The following is a 20,062-nucleotide window of genomic DNA, read 5'->3' on the forward strand; positions in this document are numbered from 1 at the left end:
AGGGAAGCACTTACGCTGTGGCCAGTTCAAACTGACATGTGCTACAAGTGTAAAAATACACACTGGGTTTTGAAGACTCAGTTTAAAGAAAAAAAAAAAAGGAAAATATCTCATTTTAAATTTTTTATACTGATTAGAAGTTGAAATGATATTCTGGACATAATGGGTTAAGCTTTATTAAAATTAATTTCATCTCTTTTTTCACCTGTTTTCTTTCATTTTTTAGTGTGACTACTAGAAATTTTTTAATTACTACAAGCAATTTGTACCTTATTTCTACTGGATGACCTGATCCAGAAAATAGCTTTCTTGCAATTTTTAACTTGCCTTTTTTCACCTTTTTTTCTTTTTTTTTTTAGGGCTGCACTGGCAGCACATGGAATTTTCTAAAGCTAGGGGTTGAATTGGAGCTGCAGCTGCTGGCCTACGCCATAGCCACAGCAACACCAGATCTGTGCTCCATCTGTAACCTATGTCACAGTTTGAGGCAATGCCAGATCCTTAACCACTGAGCAAGGCCAGGGATCAAACCCGCATCTTCATGGATTCTTTTTTTTTTTTTTTTTGTCTTTTTGTCTTTTTGTCTTGTTGTTGTTGTTGTTGTTGCTATTTCTTGGGCCGCTTCCGCGGCATATGGAGGTTCCCAGGCTAGGGGTTGAATCGGAGCTGTAGCCACCGGCCTACGCCAGAGCCACAGCAACGCGGGATCCGAGCCGCGTCTGCAACCTACACCACAGCTCACGGCAACGCCGGATCGTTAACCCACTGAGCAAGGGCAGGGACCGAACCCGCAACCTCATGGTTCCTAGTCGGATTCGTTAACCACTGCGCCACGACGGGAACTCCATCTTCATGGATTCTAGTCTGGTTCTTAACCTGCTGAGCCACAACAGGAACTCCTTACTTTTCTTTTTACGCCACACCTCCAGTTCATGGAAGTTTCTGGGCTAGAGGTCGAAATCAGAGCTGCAGCTGAGGCCTATGCCACAGTCACAGCAACACTGGATCCAAGTCAAATCTGCAACCTATGCCAAAGCTTGTGACGCCAGATCCTTAACCCACTGAGCAAGGTCAGGGGTCAAACCCACATCCCTCAGGGACACTATGTCGGGTTCTCAACTCACTGAGCCACAACGGGAACTCCAAATAACTTTTTTTTTCTTTTTTTTTTTTTTTTTTAATGGCTATGCCTGTGGCATATGGAAGTTCCCGGGCCAGGGACTGAATCTGACCCACAGCTGCAACCTACACCACAGATGGGGCAACGCCAGTTCCTCAACCCAAAGTGCCAGGCCAGGGATCAAACCCCATGCCTCTGCAGCAAACCAAGCTGCTGAGCTGCTGCAAGCTGGATTCTTGACCCACTGTGCCACAGCAGGAACTCCTCACTCTTCTTCCTCACAAAATCTTAGCATCAATTCCTAGCGGGAGATCAAAAGAACACTCTAAGACAAAGATTCTTGTTTATCAGATAGCATCACTGGGCCTCAGTTTCCTCATGCCTCAGGTCTTCATTTCTAAGGTCTCTGAAACTGTGACATTCTCAGTCTTCAAACAGAATAGGGCTCTCTGTCCTGCAGCAGTAAGTTGTAAATTTGCTTTCAGACCAGGCACTCTTCACCTTGGGCCCATGAAGTTTGTGCAGAAGTGTGTAACCTTTACAGAAAAAAATTCACACTTTTTACATAATTTTTCAATGACTGCATCCCAAAGAATAAAGGCTGATAGCTGCTGTGGCTAGGAGTACTTGGTGTACTTTAAGACTGAGGGTCCTAGGAGTTCCCATTGTGGCTCAGTTGGTTAAGAACCTGCCTAATATCCATGAGGATGCAGGTTCGATCCCTGGCCTCACTCAGTGGGTTAAGGATCTGGCATTGCTGTGAGCTGGGGTGCAGATCACAGACACAGCTCAGATCTCGCACTGCTGTGGCTGTGGTATAGGCTGGCAGCTGCAAGTCCAATTTGACTCCTAGCCTGGGAGTTTCCATACGCCATAGGTGTGACCCCAGAAAGCAAGCAAACAAAAAATCAAAAACAAAAAACTGAGGGTCCCAGAAATCAAAGACTGTCATTTTATCCCTGTACTTGTTTGGCAACCTGTAACACAGTTGTGTTACTTAGTGGATGGTAATGGTGTGTCTTCACTGCCCTCACCTGCTCCTGAAGTCCTTAACAGAGCCCCTGCCTAGCACTCCAATCCCACACCAACAATTACTCCTGCACTGGTTCCTACACATGCAACATGCCAGGAAACAAGGGCAGCTGGTAAACATGGGGCCTACTTTCAAACAGTCTCCTTCTGAACCATGTCCAAAAAGAAAGCCCTGCAGTGCACAGGTTACTGCCATCACACGCGTGGCCGCTGGCAGACATGATGAGTGAACAGACACACAGGTCATGTGATGTACAGAAGGAGAAAGGAGAGGCCACTTGGATGTGCCTCAGGACACTGCTGTGCAAGGGACACAGGACATCAAGGACACAGAACAGCACTGAGGGCAGCACTGGCATTCTGTCACATGCACGCTGCGGTGTTAAGCACTTCATCTCACAGCTGGTTACTTTGCTGAAGGCTAGCATCTGCTGAAACACCATGTCCTCTCGCACTGCAAGTGCCAGCTCTGTACCTTTGCTCTCAGGCTGTGAGGAAGGAGTGCTGGTCCAAAAAGCCATTGGATTAGACTTAAAAAGGCTAAAATTAAATCCTAGAAAATAAAGAGTATTTCTAAACATTTTAAGAATCAGAGTGAATACAATTTTAACATACAAAAGCGAGAGTCCAGGGTTCATCCATTTATACCACATGGCTGTCTCATGCATGTAATCTGTTTACTGGTGGGGGGGTTCATTCTCTGCTCACTTAAAAGGTGGTGGCCAGACCGCCTGCCATAAAAGGTCAATGTCTCACAGTACTATGCTTCCTGAGTGGCAAGAACAGACACATAATAAACCCAAGGAGCCCTTTAGAAGCAGCAGCTTCGAGTGAACCCTCGTGATTTGAGGGCGCGAGGCCCCGAGCTTGACAGAGCTTGACAATTCCTGACATCTCCTCAGTCCCTACACACACACTCTGCTGCTATCTGAACACCCCCAGGGGAGCTCATTTAGGGAGAAAAAAAAAAATCTTGACAAATACTTTTTGGCTGTTGATAAAGCGCTGTTTATGACCAACTTTTACTACAACAGAAGCCTCCTACGGAGAGTCTGCATCAAGATAAACATAAAAGAAGAAAAGTTCTGCTTCATCTAAAGACCAAGTGCTTACCCTTTTCTGGCGTGTGAAGCGTGTGACTGGCCGAGGACTCGGCCTTCGTTGAAGCAGGAGAGGGGGCTCCAACTCCACCATCCAAGGAAGGCCTGAGACTGGGGTTCTGTGACTCCTGGCAACCACCGGGCTCCACTCTTCTTCCAGATCCACTCTGGGCTGCTGGACTGGCCTCACTACTGTTATTTTTCAAAGGTGCATTAAAACTAAATCCAAAAAGAGACCCAGTTGCTGAACTGTTGCCAAATGCAAATGGTTTTGATTTTTCACTGCTAAAAATGCTTTTAACAGACTCAGAACCAAACACAAACTTTGGAGGCGAAACCACTGCTTTTGTTGTTGCTTCAGGCGTGCCAGACACTCCGCCAACTTCTGAGGCTGCATCTGCTCCCTCATCACCCTGAACCAAGTCTGTCCGCTCTCTCGTGGTTTCTTCCAGCACAGCAACAGCAATTTTGCCACATGGTGACTCTCTGGGAGTGGTTGAACGAGAAACATGAGGTGTTATCAAAAAATCTTTTTCTTGGGCTATTTTTGCTTCATCAAATATTTTCTTAAATGAGTCTGCAACGTCCTGAAGTTTAAAACGGACAGCTAAATGCTCTACTTTTCTTTCTCCATCTGCAAAATCACAAGCAGTCCACACCCATACTCTTTCTGTCCCTTTCATACTTTGCAAAGTCATGTCTGGAGTTATCCTGTGGTTGGCACAAAGTTTTAATACCTGGTCCCTTCTCATCACTATGCGAACTTGCTTATTGTCGTAATTCTGTAAAATCTTTATGTCACCAATGCCTCTCTCTTTCCACTGGCCGGCATCTTTATCATACCTATAAAGTTTGGCTCTGTGGCTAAAAACCACCTGCTCGTTCTCCTCACCACTGGACACCTCGACCAGATCAGGCAGCGGGACAACAGGCTCGAAGTGCTGTCCATCTCTCTCCTCCTCCTGAGTCACGTCCGAGTCCTCATCTGTGCCCACAGAGGCCCCGCTCTGATTCAACTTGGCCGGAGACTTAGAGGGACTCAGAGCAGATTTAAAACTGAAGTTAAATCCGGTGGTTGACTCCCCGAAGCGGAAGAGATTCTTCTTTACAGGGCTGCTGGCCAGGGGGGAGGCATGCACAGAGCTGCTGCTCACACTGGTGTCCAGTGCGTCTTCCCTCAGGTCATAGTTGTCCCACTCCAGGGCGGGCCCAGGGGCCTCGGGATTCGGCGTGCTGCTTGCCTCCAAAGCACCAGCAGTACCTTCTCCTGAACTCTTACTCTCCTGGTCGGGGACTTTTGTTTGCTCGTTCGTCAAAAATGTCTTAAAGTCTTTCAGTCCGCTCTTCATTTCCTCTGCCCTCTGTATTAATTTGGCAGCTCTGCCGGTGTCCACAAGCTTATGGGGGGTCTGCAGCGGGATATCTAACAGAAGTCGCTGGCATTCCTCAAATTTCTGCTTGAACTCTTCAGCCAGTTCAGGTGTCTTGAATTTTGCTGCCAGCTGCTCTAGTTTGGCGTCGCCATCAGAAAAATCACTGGCCAACCACATCCAGGCCCTGTCAGACCCTGACAGGGGCTTCAGGTGCATGGTAGTGGTGATCCAGTGGTTGGCACACACCTTCAGCACCTGCTCTCGCCGCATCAGCATCCTTAGTTTGCCGTTGACTTCATTTTTGAGAATCTTTAAGTTCCCCAAGCCCCTTTCTTTCCACTGACTTATTTCAGCATCAAACCTAAACAGTTTTACCCGCTGTGAGTAAAGAACTTTCTCGTCTTCTTCTCCGGTGACAAGCTCCACTTTTTCAGGCATCTGGACGACGGGTTCAAAATGGATGTCGTCAGAGTCCTCAGTCTTGTAGGCATCATCATCTTTCTCAAGATCAGCAGAAATCTCAGCTTTATCAGTCATTTTACCACTTTGTGATGAGAATAATTTCTCTCCGGCACCCGAAAATCCCTTGAAGTTAGGGTCTTTTTTGCCAAACTGAAACCCTTCTCCTGAAGCTGATTTTGCAAGATCTGCAAAGGTAAAAGTGCTGCCAGTTTGACCAAAAACCACAGCACTCCCATCCTTCTGACCACCAGCATCCTGAGCCTGACAACCAGCATCGTTTCCAAAGGGCTTTTCATTCTTTTCCTGATTTCCTGGCTCTTGAATGCCAAATTTAAACCCATCAGCAGACACAGGGACAGAAAAACTAAATCCTCCTTTTGTTGACTTAGAATCTGTATTAGAAGAACCCTGAAATGTAAATGAAGGTGTATTTTCTTGATCCACATGCCCAAATTTAAATCCTTGTTTTGTGTTGCCAAATTTAAAGGCTTTTTCTGAAAAGTTACTTTTAAATCCTGTTCCCACCTGACTTCCAGAAGAGTCATTTACCTTAGTTGTTGAGCCCAGTGTGAAAGCTGAAGGTTCTTCTACAACAGGTTTATGGGTTGGTTTAGAGGCATCACAAGCCACACATTTTGAAGAAGAACTCTCATTTCGTACAGAGCAAGTGCTGCAATCCCACTGTCCTTCCTTCTTGGTGAACATCCCTTCAAATCCACTCCTTGGAGCCTTGCTTGTCTCTGAAGTACCAAACTTAAACGAGGCAGGTGCAGGGACAGCAGAGGCAGGTGAACTCTTTGCATTCTGACAAGCCACACATTTCATAGAACTTCCTTCATTTTGCACCAAGCACACGCTGCAGTCCCACTGTCCTTCCTTCTTGGTGAACATCCCTTCAAGCCCACTTCGTGGAGCCTTGCTCGTCTCTGAAGAGGCAGGGGCAGCAGAGCCCAGGGGTTCCTGTCTGCCTGGATTCTGACAGGCCACACACTTGGCTGCACTTGCCTCATTTCGCACCAAGCAAACACTGCAATCCCACTGTCCTTCCTTCTTGGTGAAAACCCCCTCAAATCCATTCTTTGGCACCTTGCTTGTCTCTGAAGTACCAAACTTAAAGGAGGCAGGTGCAGGGGCAGCAGGTGAACTCTGTTTCTTTGGATTCTGACAAGCCACACATCTCACAGAACTTCCTTCATTTCGCACTAAGCACACACTGCAGTCCCACTGTGCTTCCTTTTTGGCAAAAACCCCGTCAAATCCATTCTTTGGCGCTTTGCTTGTCTCTGAAGTACCAAACTTAAAGAAGGGAGGTGCGGGGGCAGCAGAAGCAGGTGAACTCTGTTTCTTTGGATTCTGACAAGCCACACATTTCATAGAACTTCCTTCATTTCGCACTAGGCACACACTACAGTCCCACTGTCCTTCCTTTATTGAAAAAACAGACCTGAAATCACTGCCAGCAGACTTAGGAAGGTCTCCCTGGCCAAACTTAAAGGAAGCTTGCTGAACAAATGAAGATCCACTCTTGCTAGCAGGCTTTGTATTCTGGCATGCAGTGCATCTGGATACAGTGGGTTCATTTCTTAACAGACAAATACTACAATCCCAGTGCCCTTCTTTCTTTGGAGGCATAACTGTAAATCTATCTGGAGCATTTTCTGAGCCAGGTTTAGGAGTGGAAACAGTGTCAACTAATGGTTGGCTAAGGAGCTCTTTACTGCTTGGGTTTAGGTTTTGGCAGGATACACATTTCTTAGCAGTTGCAGCGTTCTTTAAGGAGCAGCTGCTACAATGCCACCAAGACCCTTCTTTCCTTGGGACCTGAAATTCAAAATTCATGTTTCCAGCATCAGAGTTGCCAAGATCCTTACTGTCATGACTTGTGGGTTCTTTTACAGACCTCGTAGCCTGATTTGTGGTTGTGGCTGTGTTTGCTCCTGAAGCTTTTAACATGCTCTGGGCCTCTTCAAACTTGCACTTAAAGAGGGCTGCTTCCTCGGGTGTTTTGAACCTGATAGCCAGCTGTTCTGGCTTGGGTGACTCATCTGCATAGTCCACAGCATACCACACAAAGGACCTGTCCGAGGCGGCGTTGGGTACCAGGGCCATGTGCGGGCTGATGTAGTGATTTGCACAGATTTTCAACACCTGCTCTCGTCTCATCAGTAGGCGAATTTTGCCAGAGGTTTTGTGCCTCAGTATCTTCACATTGCCAGTTCCACGCTCCTTCCATTCTCTGGATCCTACATCAAAACGAAACAACTTGGCACGGTTGCAGAAGAATTCTTCTTCATCTTCCTCTCCAGTTTTTACTTCTATCTTATCGGGAAGAGGCACCACAGGCTCAAAGTGAGGGCCGTCATCGTCATCGTCCCCGTGGGCACTCCCTCCGTCTGCTTCATGACTCCTGTTGGCCAGCTCTGCAGCAGGTGTTGCAAATATTGACTTCCCTGGACTGTGGAAGGTGAACATATCATCACTGCGTCGAAAACCAGAATTCTTTTGTTGAACTGGGCCCATGTTTTCAGTAAATGAAATTCCAGGCACATTTTTGCTTCCAAAATTGAATGCATTTCGAGGACCAATGGTTTGAGCAGCTTTTGGTCCACTGAAGCTATCTCCCTGTAAAGGTTTATCTGAAGTCAGGAGACCTAAAAGGCTCTCACTATTATTATAAGTTGTAGAAGGGGGCTGTGCCACAACCTGTGGTGAGGAAAACGTGAAGTCACCATCATTTGATTTGAAATTTGAGTTAAATTTAAAAGGAGTTGGCTGTGTTGTATGTGCAGGTGCTGCCAAAGGTGGCCTCATTCCTTCACCTGGTCCAGGCTGAACAAAACTGGTTTTCCCAAAGTCTATAACCTTAGATTCTGCAGATCTTGAAGCATGAGATGCAACTGGAGGTTTTGTGAAATAACCTGGTTCTGGCAAAGGTGGATTTGTGCTTGTCTGCTGAACATTGTAATTAAAGTAATCATCACCCCTGGGTGACAGAATTCCCGTTGCAGGAGACTCAAATCGCAGCGGGGGCGCATACACCTCTTGAGAGAACATACAAGCAGATGAGCTCTGCACAGGTGGTGTGTGCACCTGCTGGGAGTAGGTGTACATATGCTGCTGAGGTGGAAGCCTATTCATGCCATAGACTGGGCCCTAGAAGAAAAATAAAGGCAACATTGTTGTAGATCGTCGATAAAGCTAGAGCTTACCTAGATACAAGCCAACCCTCAAAAACCTCAAGCATGTGCACATGGTAAATACGTCATCAGGGTAGCAGTGCATCCTTAAGAGAAGACAAAACTACAGAAATACTTACAGCAACAGTCCTTGGCTTTTAATGAAAATTGCCTTAACTAATGACAGCACCTTAAACACAGAATTCTACAATAGAGTCATAGAATAAACACCTTTCTCACTCCTAAATGAGGTGTCAATGACGTTAACAATGACAATGACGACAGTGCAGGCTAACATCTGTTAACAACATGCCAACTGCGCAAAGTTCTAAACATTTTACATAAATTAGCCCTATGAATTAAGGCATTATTATCCTCATTTTACATATGAAGCAACTAATGCATAGAAAGGTTGCCTAAGGTCATGTTTAGCAGAAGAGCCAGGGCCAAGAGGCACCTGCGTTTATGTCCACCTCTGCTGGAAGCCATTCTCCACGAACACTTAGTCACAGCACAGCAGGCCTGCTAGTGTACGTACATCACAGTCCTGCTCCTATCATGACTGAACGATGAAGGGCCCACCACCATCACTCCCCATTTAAAAATATTCTAAATGTTCGTATTCATTGTTAACATAAAAATTAGGTAACTAAGAAGCATGACCTCTATATATAGAGAGAAATTTAAAATATCTGTGTCTTGTGGGAGATTTCAGTTTTACTGCTGAACTGCTTCTTGAATTTTTTGCAGGAAGCCTGGACAGTTAAAAAGGAGAAATTTATACATGTATAAATGATTCCTTTGTTACCTTTGTGGGAGTAACATTAGCTGCTGGTCTGAGAAGATACTGGGAATTATATGCTGGTGACTGACTATAATATACTGAAGGGCCAGTAGTTGCAACTAAAAAAAAAAAAAAAAAGAAAAAAAAGAAAAGAAAGAAAACACTGTTAAAAAAGTCTATGCTGCAGTTAGGACTATCTAGGTAAGAACTATAAATACAAAAGCAGAAGAAATCAAGGAGAGATTTAAATACACAGAGTTTTTTTTCCTTAAATTGCTATACATTAAAGTACACCATAAAGAAGATTATCAAACAACAAACTAGAAACAAGTGCTAAACATGACCCACAAGGAGTGAGAACAGGAAGGGGGGGGGCGCAACAAGCACCCCCGACAAGCATCAAAAGAAGCCAAGAGCGTGGTAGGTCCACGTCCTTTAAGAAGCACAGCTGCACAGCACCAGCAATCTGGGATCTAAGGAACCAAAGCACATCTGATGACCTCAGAACCATTTTTAAAATGAGCCCTGAAAACCTGCAGAATGACAAAGCTGCACATTATAAACTCAGGTGGAGAAGGTTTAGGTCAGAAATCACCTGACAAATTCATGCAAAAGGTCTCACAAGTAACACAAAAAGGGCAGCATGACTGACACAGTGGCGTCCTATCTGCTCCAGCTGTTCTGTGTTCATGTTACTAGAAAACCAAACACTAGAAGACACTCCTGTTGATGGTAAAAACAACCAATAATCATTTGCTTATCTGCTTCATGAAAGTTTTATCAGAAAACAACAACATAAAGCTCATTTATACCTTTACATTTAAGAAGTGGAGACTGTGACCCAAGGGGTGCTGAGCAGCTGACTGTAGAAAGCCCTGCAAAGAACTGGTGAGGACATTCTCATTCTGACTCAGCCATAATGAGCCAGACTAGGATCCATGAGGATGTGGGTTGGATCCCTGTCTCGATCAGTGGGTTAAGGATCTGGTATTGCCGTGAGCTGTAGTGTAGGTCACAGATGTGCCTCAGATCCCGTGTTGCTGTGGCTGTGGTATATATAGGCCAGCAGTTTTAGCTACGATAAGATCCCTAGCCTGGGAACTTCCATATGCTGCTGGTGCGGCCCTAAAAAGAAAAGAAAAAGAACTGGTGAAGGTGAACCAGTCTGTCTGCCATCTGCACAGTTAACAGAGAGGCAAAGAAACAAGAGAAGCCCAAGTCTGAATGTGGACAACTTATGGGACTGCCTCAAGTGGGTTACTTTGAAATATTCTGCAGAGAAAAGGGGCACAGAACATAGAATAAACTGATGGATGTGGGCCAAGAATCATAAAGTGTGAAGCTTAGTGACTTTACCAATTACAGTGGGAAAAGACAATTTGGACGTCTCATAAACCCGATAAAAAAATCTTGCACCAAGTGAACAGATAACTCAGGAAATACAAAGGATTAAAAAAAAGTGCTGAGCATGCTTACTTAGTATTTAAAAAAAAGTAAAAGCTGATACTATTCTTTTTTTTCTTTTTTTGAATCGGCACTACAAATACTGGACATGAGAATGTAAAACCTACACGGCTTTTCAGGAAAGCAATTTCCCAACACAGAAGCATTTTTACAAAACCCTAAAATCCCAGGACTGTGCCCACAGCATTATTTATAATATCAACAAGTGGAAATAAATGAGTAAGAGAAGAGAATCTGCAGGGCTTCCACCTGATGGGATACCTTGTACTCAATAACTGTATTGTCAAAAACATTCAGTAGAAAAATGCTCAGAACTCATAATAATATTTAAAAAACAGGCTTACTCATCTCCATACAGCACGATTAATATCTTAAAAATCTCATTGAAAATTCCTTATATATACAAAGAGAAAGGACCAAGAGGAAATGCTCCAAAACGTCAGCAGGACTCTATGTGATATGGCCGGGCTTTAGTTTTCTTTAGTTTTCTGTTCAGTAGTCTGAATATTTCCTTATGATATCTACCACTCTGGTTACCTTAATTTAAAAACATCACATACCCAAAGCACCTTTGTGCATAGATATCCTATAGGAAGCTGTGCCCGAGCCATAGCAGTGACAACACCAAGTCCTTAACTGCTAGGCCACCAGAGAACCCACTCATTTTAAAAAGACAAGGCTACCTTGGCACATCTGTACTTTCATTAAGAGAAACAGTCTGTGGAGTTCCCTGGTGGCTCAGAGGGTTATGGATCCAGTTTTGGCTCTGCTATGGCACGGGTTGAATCTGCAAGCCATGGCAGGGCCCCCAAAAGGAAAAAGTCTGTGAACACAGGGATGGGCATTGGCCCTCCTCTCAGGGCCACAAAGTTGCCTGCACCATTGTCAAGTAGCCATCTGGAGATCTCCATTTTTCTCAGCTGTGAAATGAGGATGTGCTGCTTCTACACATTTCACAGGGTAATTGCAAGAACAAAATAGACAACGTGAACATTAAATGTGTAAGAAGTTTAACACCAGAAGGCTTGTTGTGCCTGTTCATAGAAGAAAAGGGACAGTGACCCACCATGTGACAGCTGATGACTCCGCAGAGCGCTCAGAAAGCTCTGGAAAGGCCAGTCCATCTGCGTATCTTTTTCAATCAAGGCTTGACACAGTGCACAGGGTTTTAAGTGAGCAACATTTAAACTCCTGAATTCTCATACATTTACCTAAGACTTAGTACATTTAGCGAGTTTGACTTTACAAAGATTTTCTCTCTGTTACTCCGCTGCACTTAGAAGACACTGTTATGAGGAGATAGTGAGCCTGCCTAAAGTATGGCCCTACGGACCACCACACGAAAGTACTAAATCAGGCCAGGCCACTCTGATCCTTTCTTAATTAAAGCCTATTAGAAAAAAATACGCACTACCACCGGTATTCCAGGAATCTGTCTCACATGAGAGAAATCTATTTCTACCATCACCTTGGGCTTTCTGGGGGCAAGTGGCTTTAAAGTTAGAGCATCAAAGTTTGAACCCTGGCTCTACCAATAACTAGCTGTACATTAATGGATAAGTTTACTTAAACCATTCCAAACCCATTTTCTTATCTAAAACACTAGGAGTAATGATGATATCTACCACTCTGATTACCTTAATTTAAAAACATCACACATCCAAAGCACCTCTGTGCATAGATATCCCACAAGAAACTATCCTTAACCCTTGGCTCCTAAGTGTTTACTGTACGTTGTAGGTAAATGCCAAGAACTGCCCCCTCAACACAACTGCTCATAATAATCATGTAAGAATTATTTCCATATTTCAAAGAGAAAAACTGGCTCAGAGAGGTCAGTAAGTGATAGGAGTACAATGGAAATACTGAGTATGATCTAGGTCCAAACTCCTTCCTTCTTTCAATAGGACCATGGTCTTTCAAAATGAAAGACTGCCTATGAGTATCATACCTCTCAGTATTATTATCAAAATAATTCAAGAAGGTTTATTTAAGTTCTTAATTACTCATCAGTTAATGAATAATGCTATCAGCTAACATTTTTCAATTATAAGGCATAATTCCACCTCAGTCTCAGTTCCTGAGATGTGCATTTAACATTCTTTAAGCCTTTATATACACAGGATCAGATAAAGCTTGTTTTACTTCTGCTTGGAATTACAAAAATCTTGGTAATAACAAATACAGATTAAGTAACGTACAGACAGACATTGAGACACATACATAAATGTATCAAGACAAGGTGATTTCACAAATTATCAATTTAAAGGAAGAACAAGTACTAACACCTGGGCTTATACAGTTGCCCACTCACCTGTTAGTGGAGCCCCATGATAATTCTGTGACCCCTGATAGCCATCAGGCCCTGAATCTGGCCCATAATTTTCTGTAGGCCAACGACAAGGGGAGCCCGAGTTACTGCTATTTAGTTTCAACTCCTGCATTTCTTTCTGTTGGAAGAAAACAATTTTAAGCAACTATATTCACCAGAAACAGTGCCAGAGCAAATTTAATACTTGATGATATCTTTTAAGAGATTCTATATTCCAGTAAGATCTGAGTACCAGGTGCTGATTTAAAACACAATCCTTGGAGTTCCATCATGGCTGAAAGGTTAACAAAAAGGACTAGTAACCATGGGTTGCAGGTTCAATCCCTTGCCTTGCTCAGTGGGTTAAGGATTCGACGTAGCCGTGAGCTGTGGTGTAGGTCGCAGACACAGCTCAAACCTGGGCTTGCTGTGAGCTGTGGTGTAGGCTGGCAGCTATAGCTCCGATTCAAGCCCTAGCCTGGGAACCTCCATATGCCGCGGATGCGGCCCTAAAAAGACAAAAACAAATAAGAAAATAAATAAATAAAAATCACAATCCTTAATTTGTTAAAGCTTGTTCTTTGTGGTCATTCCTTCATCCCTTAGTACCATGACTTATTTCATTTACTCCAGAGTCAGCTCTAACCTAATCAATGACCTCACCTCCATTTCCATTCTACATTTCCTTAAGTTAGCTTTCTAAAGTTCCACTCTAGCCAAAACACTTCCCTGCTCAAAAAAACAAATGCCCCCTTCTTCCTCTGCCGCAGCCGGTCCTCAGCAGCATCACCCCAAACATCCTTCCAGCGTCCTCGTTCCACCTGTTCTCCTGTTCAGTCTACCTGGACTGCCCCACACTCCATATCACCTCCCAGTAAGTATGAGCTTCCCACTGTTGTACCAAACAAGGCCAGTCTTTCAAGGCAAAGCTCAAATACCGAGAAAGGGAAAACAACTAAGACATGCTCAGAACATATTATGCACACACAATAATATATTCTAGGCACTTTACCTACATTCCTAATTCTTCTTACCCAGGTACAAAACAGCAGGCCTACTACCTCCTAACAATAGCTACAGGTTAGCTAGCGATCAGATCCATCACTTTCTAGACGATGAGATAATAACAATCTCCCCAACTTCAGAACCTACAAAGCAGGTACTTTCCAGGAATAAGTTATGTTTGCTCTCTTCTTCCAGAAGCATTTTAGGAATAGAAATTTCCCAAAAGCTACTCAGGTCAAAAATATCTCAAATTTTCAAACTAAAAATAAATTTCCCCATTCATCCAATTACTGTGTCTGGTCCAGATGCTACATAACCAAAAATATAAGAAACTGACAGAGTCAACTGGAAAACTTTACTGGTCACTACTGGTATCCGGCCCATGGTTTTAAACATGCAATTAAAGCTATAATTGTAATTTTAAAAATTCAAACTACAAAATGTGATGGAAACTGGTTTCAACAAGTCTCACTTTACAGATGAGAAGCCAGACAAACAGATAAGGAAGTACCAGGCCCCAGACCACTGATGAATGAACCCAACTTTCCAGACACAGGGACTAATGCTCTGCTACTAGTGCTTCTAAGAATACATTGGGTGCCAGAAACCTATAGGTAAGTATTAATATCCCAGCAAGCCACAATTCTGCGAAACAGCATAAAAAAATCTGTGTGCAAATTCATAAGTTTGTTCTTCCACAAACAGTATTTTTAAAGTCTCAAGCATTGCTGATAGCACTGCCATAATCACACCCGTATAAAGTAACTTTAAAATAATTTAGTTCTCGTCAATGAGCATGAAACAACTTATTTGTACTTTTAATTCCAAAGAAGTAATAAAGCTTCGATTGTCACAAGTCATTTTCATAAAGTTAAAAGTAAGATTGTGTACACATACCTATTTCTTTACCTATTAAGACAAATTCGTATGGAATAGTAAAAAGATAGAGACCTCCTGAACGTTATACCACTTGTGAAGTCTGAGCTACAAATCACACACACACAATCACAATCAGTGTGAGAAATGAGCTCAAAGACCAAGGAATGAGTTATGTATTTCACTGCTTCAATTCCATCACCCAGGTACTTCCTCTATCCAGTAACAATGCTAGGTTTTGGATGAGTGTCTCTACCTTTGAGAGATTCACATATAGTGAAGGATGCAGACACTTTAAGTAATTTCAAAATCATCATTTTAAGTGTCGAGATGGAAGCATGTAAAATACAGTATGATTCTACAATCGCATGGAAAAGGAATGTTTTCAAATAAGTGAGAAAGGGGTCAAGAAAAGGAAGCTTGGAGTAAGAGAGGCATAGTTTAGAGAATTTAGGTTAGAGAATTTACCTTAATGGCCTCTACTTGTTCACAGATCATTTTCAGCAAAGAACTTTGATCTTCTGCCCACTGAGGAGGTGTTTTAGAATACTGAAAAAATAACAACAAAACAGTACTTAACATTTAGAACAGAAACATATTCCACAGGGGAGTGATTCATTTCTTTCCCACTTACCTTGTAACTTTTATTTGGTGATAGAGAGTATTTGGTAGGAGATGGTGTAGAGTGTTTTATTTCTGAATCTGTATTTCTATAAAGAAGCCCTGCCTCACTGCAGCCGGCGAGTTCCTCCATGACTGAGTTAAGCATCTCTTTCACAGACTCCAGGGACACAGGCAACTACAAACAAAGGGCATGAATCGACAATTTTAGTCTGCAAAAATACCAATATAAGAACTCTTAAATAAATAGAGATTTTTATCTTACTAGTTTGCATTCTTCACACTTTTGTGGAACAAGCATATACCTAGTATAAAAACATATGTGAAACTGCTGCGTAATCTAAAGCCTTCCAACTCTCAAGTCCATGTTTTTAGCCTTCCTGTTAGCCACAGCAACAGCAGAACAATGTAACTAGAGAAGCTTTCCACATGACCAAAATAAATTACTACTGCTTTTGAATGGGAGGAGAAAACAGATTCTAGAATGCACCACACATAAATCCTAGCCCGAGAGCACCAACACAAACTAATCATCAAAACACGTGGAAGGTTGAATATAACTGAGGTTAATACCATCATTACAGCCTCAAACTGCTGACAGTCAGGAAATGGTAGTCTACTGCAGATGGTGAGATGATGAGAAAAAATGTGACGGTGTCAGCAACTACCTCTGATTTCAGTAACATGGTGTTATTTTTTTGGTTTTTTGTTTGTCTTTTGGCACATCAAGTTCCCAGGATAGGGGTCAAATTGGAGCTGTAGCCACCAGCCTACACCACAGCCACAGCTCGAAGGATCCAAGCCACACCTGCAACCTACACCACAGCTCATGGCAATGCCGGATCCTTAACCACTGAGCAAGGCCAGTGATTGAACCTGCGTCCTCATGGATGCTCGCTGGGTTTGTCAACCGCTGAGCCATGATGGGAACTCTAAGTAACGTGTTTAACTGCCAAGTGCATACACAACTAGTCCTTGGGTGGCAATATTTGTTGACTACATTGCCAATAACAAAAATAACTGCTTGCCTTAGAAACCTTCTCTATTTCCCCAACATGCATTTTTTTGCAAAAGTATAAACCTAGATGGCCAAGGTTTAAAAAAAAAAAAAAAAAAAAAAGAGTTCACTTTGTGGCTCAGAACTTCCACATGCCACAAGTTCAGCTATAAAAAGAAAAAGAAAAGAAAAAAAAAAAAAGAGAGAGAGAGAGAGAGAGAAAGGAAAAGAAGAAGAAGAAGAAGAAGAAAAAACACTACATTGTTCCCCTCGTGGCTCAGCGGTAATGAATCCAACCAGCATTCACAAGGACCCAGGTTCAATCCCTGGCCTCGCTCAGTGGGTTAAGGATCTGCCGGTGCCGTGAGCTGTGGTGTAGGTCGAAGACATGGCTTGGATCCCACGTTGGTGCAGGCCAGCAGTTGTAGCTCCAACTCAACCCTGAGCCTGGGACCTTCCATGTGCTGCAGATGTGGCACTAAAAAGACAACAAGAAAACCCAAATACTTCAAATGAACAAACAAAAAAACCCCCAAACCATGCAAGTTTCCTTGTGGTGCAGCAGGTTAAGGATATATCATTGCCACAGCTGTGTGGCACAGGTGGCAGCTGTGGCCCCAGTTTGATCTCCACCCCAGGAACTTCCATATGCTGAGGGTACAGCCATAGAACCTCCCAAAAAACATATCAAACCTAAGGCAAAGCAATGCTAATTAAATATTTAAATACAACCTCCCTTCTGTGCATGAATGAGATATCACTAAGTGTTTTTGAAATTATCAAAATTAAAGCCAAGGCAAAAGTATGGAAAGCCCAGCTGTCAACCATAAGAAAAGACAAAGAACCTGCAACTTACTTTCTTAACCACTGAGGGATCTACATCAGTGTCATCTAAAACCTTTATCAGGTAGTCTCTGGTCTTTCTTAGGTAATTTTTGCATTCTTCCTGTTCTTCACAAGAAAGTGCATCATTTTCAATGTCTTCTGCTTTTCTGCGAAAAATCTATACACAGAGTGCTTTTATGAAACAATTAACTTTTAAAACAAAAAGCTTTTAATTCAAATAACACACTACTTACCAGTGCAAGATTCCAATAAGAAATGACGTTATTAATAGATTCAAAAGCAGTCATGGCATCTTCTATGTTCCCATTAACTGCATCCAGTACAGCGAATGTTATGTGTGCTTCCTCTTCATATTCACCAATTTCAGATGCCTAGATACATTGGGTAATTTTTAGTCAAACTACCTCTACTCCAAATATCAAACCCAAACAAGATTTTATACGATCTAATGAGCTCAGCATCTCAATACTCCTTTCCAATGTGTTATATTTGTCACAGTTAGTGGACTCAGAAAACAGGACTACTGTTAATTAGCCAGACACTTCATTTAAGCTGTTTATAACACCATTGCTTTGTTTATAAACTGGAGTTCCACAGCTCTAATTAATTCACAAAGAGATGTTCCATACCTGAATGTCTGCACTATGAAAATGTTTAAACAAAGGGTCAATAGGTTCAGGGATACTACTCTTCTTTTTGATAATCTTCAACAATGGCAAAACCACCTTCCAATAGTGAACACTTCTGCCTATGTATTCTCGTTGGTCATAGAAAGAATTAAGACCACTGCCCTGAAAGTTAGAACACAAAGGGACACAATCAAATACAAAAATTAATTTATACATGGTCTGAACAAGTGGTTAAAATTTCAAATCAAGTCAAAATAGAGTCTCAAAAGTCATATGCTTTGCCTTTCCAGATAACGGAATAACTAACAACTTTAATACCCGTGATTATTCTAGACTCGATTTTTAAACAGTTTCAATGACATTACCTAATCAGGCAGCCCAGTCTGTTTTTAGATAGCCAAAATCAGCCACTCTAAACGCACCACAGTTCAGCTAAAGGCTAAGCATTTGTATCTAATCTTGGCACGGGGCAGACCTCAAATATTTGGCAAGATCTACAATGCCCTTACCTACAGAGCTTTGTGCCACCAAACATGTAAAAACAATTTTTCAGGCTTGGAAGTTACTGTTATGGCACAGTGGGTTAAAAATCCAAATGCAGCAACTCAGGTTACTGCGGAGACACGGGTTCAATGCCTGGCCCGGCATAGCTGCCGTTTGGATTTGATCCCTGGCCCAGGAACTTCAATATGACCTGGATGCGGCCATTGATAAAAAAAAAATTTCAGGAGTTCCTGTCATGGCTCAGCAGTTAGTGAACCCGACTAGCATCCATGAGGGAGCAGTTTCAATCCCTGGCCTTGCTCAGTGGGTTAAGGATCTGGCACTGCCATGAGCTGTGGTATAGGTCGCAGACTTGGTTCAGATCCTGCATTGCTGTGGTGTAGGCCGGCAGCTACAGCTCTGATTGGACTCCTAGCCTGGGAACCTATGAATGCAGCCCTAAACAAAACAAAATTCAGACTGGACAATATTTATCACAAGGTAATTATAAGTAAATAACAACAATTAATACTTATGTTACATTGACTATGCCAGGCACCATTCTAAGCACTTATATATTAACTATACTCACTACTCTGCGGAAGAATAAGAAAATATATTCCACTCAACATAATATGAACAAGCTGCTACTATTTTCAGCACTGAAAAGACTTTCAATGTACAGGTGGTAATTTTTATTTATTTATTTTTATGTTAAGTTGATTTATTTTTATTTTTAATTGTTATTTCCCCAATACAATTTTTTTTCCTACTATACAGCATGATGACACAGTTACACATACATGCATACATTCTTTTTTCTCCCATTATCATGCTCCATCCTAAGTGACCAGACATAGTTCCCAGTGCTACACAGCAGGATCTCATTGCTAATCCATTCCAAAGGCAACAGTTGCATCCATTAACCCCAAGCTCCCAATCCACCCCACTCCCTCCTCCTCTCCCAAGTAATTTTTAAAGACTAAGGAACTCACCGTTTTCTGAAGGGACTGTGCCCAGTGCACAAGCAGAGCAGGCTGAAGGCCGTGTTTCCCCTGGCCCCTGAGAGTGTTTATGTCATGCTGAACTAGAAGTCGCAATTTTGCTGAGGCTCCAGGTCTAAAAGAAGTGTTATTTAATAATCTTGATTTATAAACATGCAATTCAACATTTAACAGGTATGTTAATCATCACAAGATAAAGATTTACACTTCATATGAGATAAGTCCCTAGGCAGTAAGTTAAAGGAATATTTTCATACTTACACTGCTTTCCTGTGAAGGAGATTACAAACTGCGTCCCACCATGATTTCTGCCTTTCTGTGCAAAGCTGTTTACATACAGGAAGTGGCAAGCATAGAGGCTCATAGAAGCTGCAGTGGGAATTACACTTCTCCTTTAATTGTAAGTGGCTGGTATATATTACCCCAAGTAGAAATACCTGTTTTATTGAACAAAAAATCAATTTAAGTAGGGGGAAAAAAAAAAAAATCAAACAATACTCACAATAACCTTATGACATTATGCTATTATAACATATACTAACATTATGTTATTACAACATAATACATTTTAATAACATTAAAATTCCTGCTAACCTCAAGATCTAAAATACATATTGATTCTGGTGCATTTGTTTCAAGTCGTGAGGTTTCCTGGGGCAAATGATGAAAAAGCTGTTTCAGCCACTTTCGAACTGCAGGTGAGGCAGACAGTGATTTCCACTGTAAGCCAAGCCAGGTAAGGTGCTGAAGACAACCATTATGTGCTCGAACAGCACCTG

The 20,062-nt window shown here is 42.5% G+C and overlaps 1 protein-coding gene across 5 annotated transcripts in view; it reads right to left on the reverse strand.

Moving 5' to 3' along the window:
* LOC100511376 (E3 SUMO-protein ligase RanBP2) overlaps window positions 1-20,062 on the reverse strand; it is a 69,967-nt gene that overhangs the window by 19,590 nt on the left and 30,315 nt on the right. For 3 of the 5 annotated variants that reach the window (XM_021087106.1, XM_005662337.3, XM_013995880.2), the window contains exons 10-21: window positions 19,878-20,059; window positions 19,545-19,720; window positions 19,275-19,398; window positions 17,797-17,958; window positions 17,401-17,538; window positions 17,178-17,324; window positions 15,338-15,502; window positions 15,172-15,252; window positions 12,826-12,961; window positions 9,072-9,166; window positions 3,266-8,240; window positions 2,628-2,705 (exon numbers count right to left, since the gene is read on the reverse strand). In XM_021087106.1, the coding sequence (XP_020942765.1) occupies window positions 2,628-2,705; window positions 3,266-8,240; window positions 9,072-9,166; window positions 12,826-12,961; window positions 15,172-15,252; window positions 15,338-15,502; window positions 17,178-17,324; window positions 17,401-17,538; window positions 17,797-17,958; window positions 19,275-19,398; window positions 19,545-19,720; window positions 19,878-20,059 (6,459 nt within the window). The remainder of the gene's footprint in view (window positions 1-2,627; window positions 2,706-3,265; window positions 8,241-9,071; window positions 9,167-12,825; window positions 12,962-15,171; window positions 15,253-15,337; window positions 15,503-17,177; window positions 17,325-17,400; window positions 17,539-17,796; window positions 17,959-19,274; window positions 19,399-19,544; window positions 19,721-19,877; window positions 20,060-20,062) is intronic. The other 2 variants (XM_013995883.2, XM_013995882.2) reach the window with 1 other exon arrangement.

This window comes from Sus scrofa, chromosome 3 (assembly GCF_000003025.6).
Source record: "Sus scrofa isolate TJ Tabasco breed Duroc chromosome 3, Sscrofa11.1, whole genome shotgun sequence".
Lineage (NCBI taxonomy): Eukaryota > Metazoa > Chordata > Mammalia > Artiodactyla > Suidae > Sus > Sus scrofa.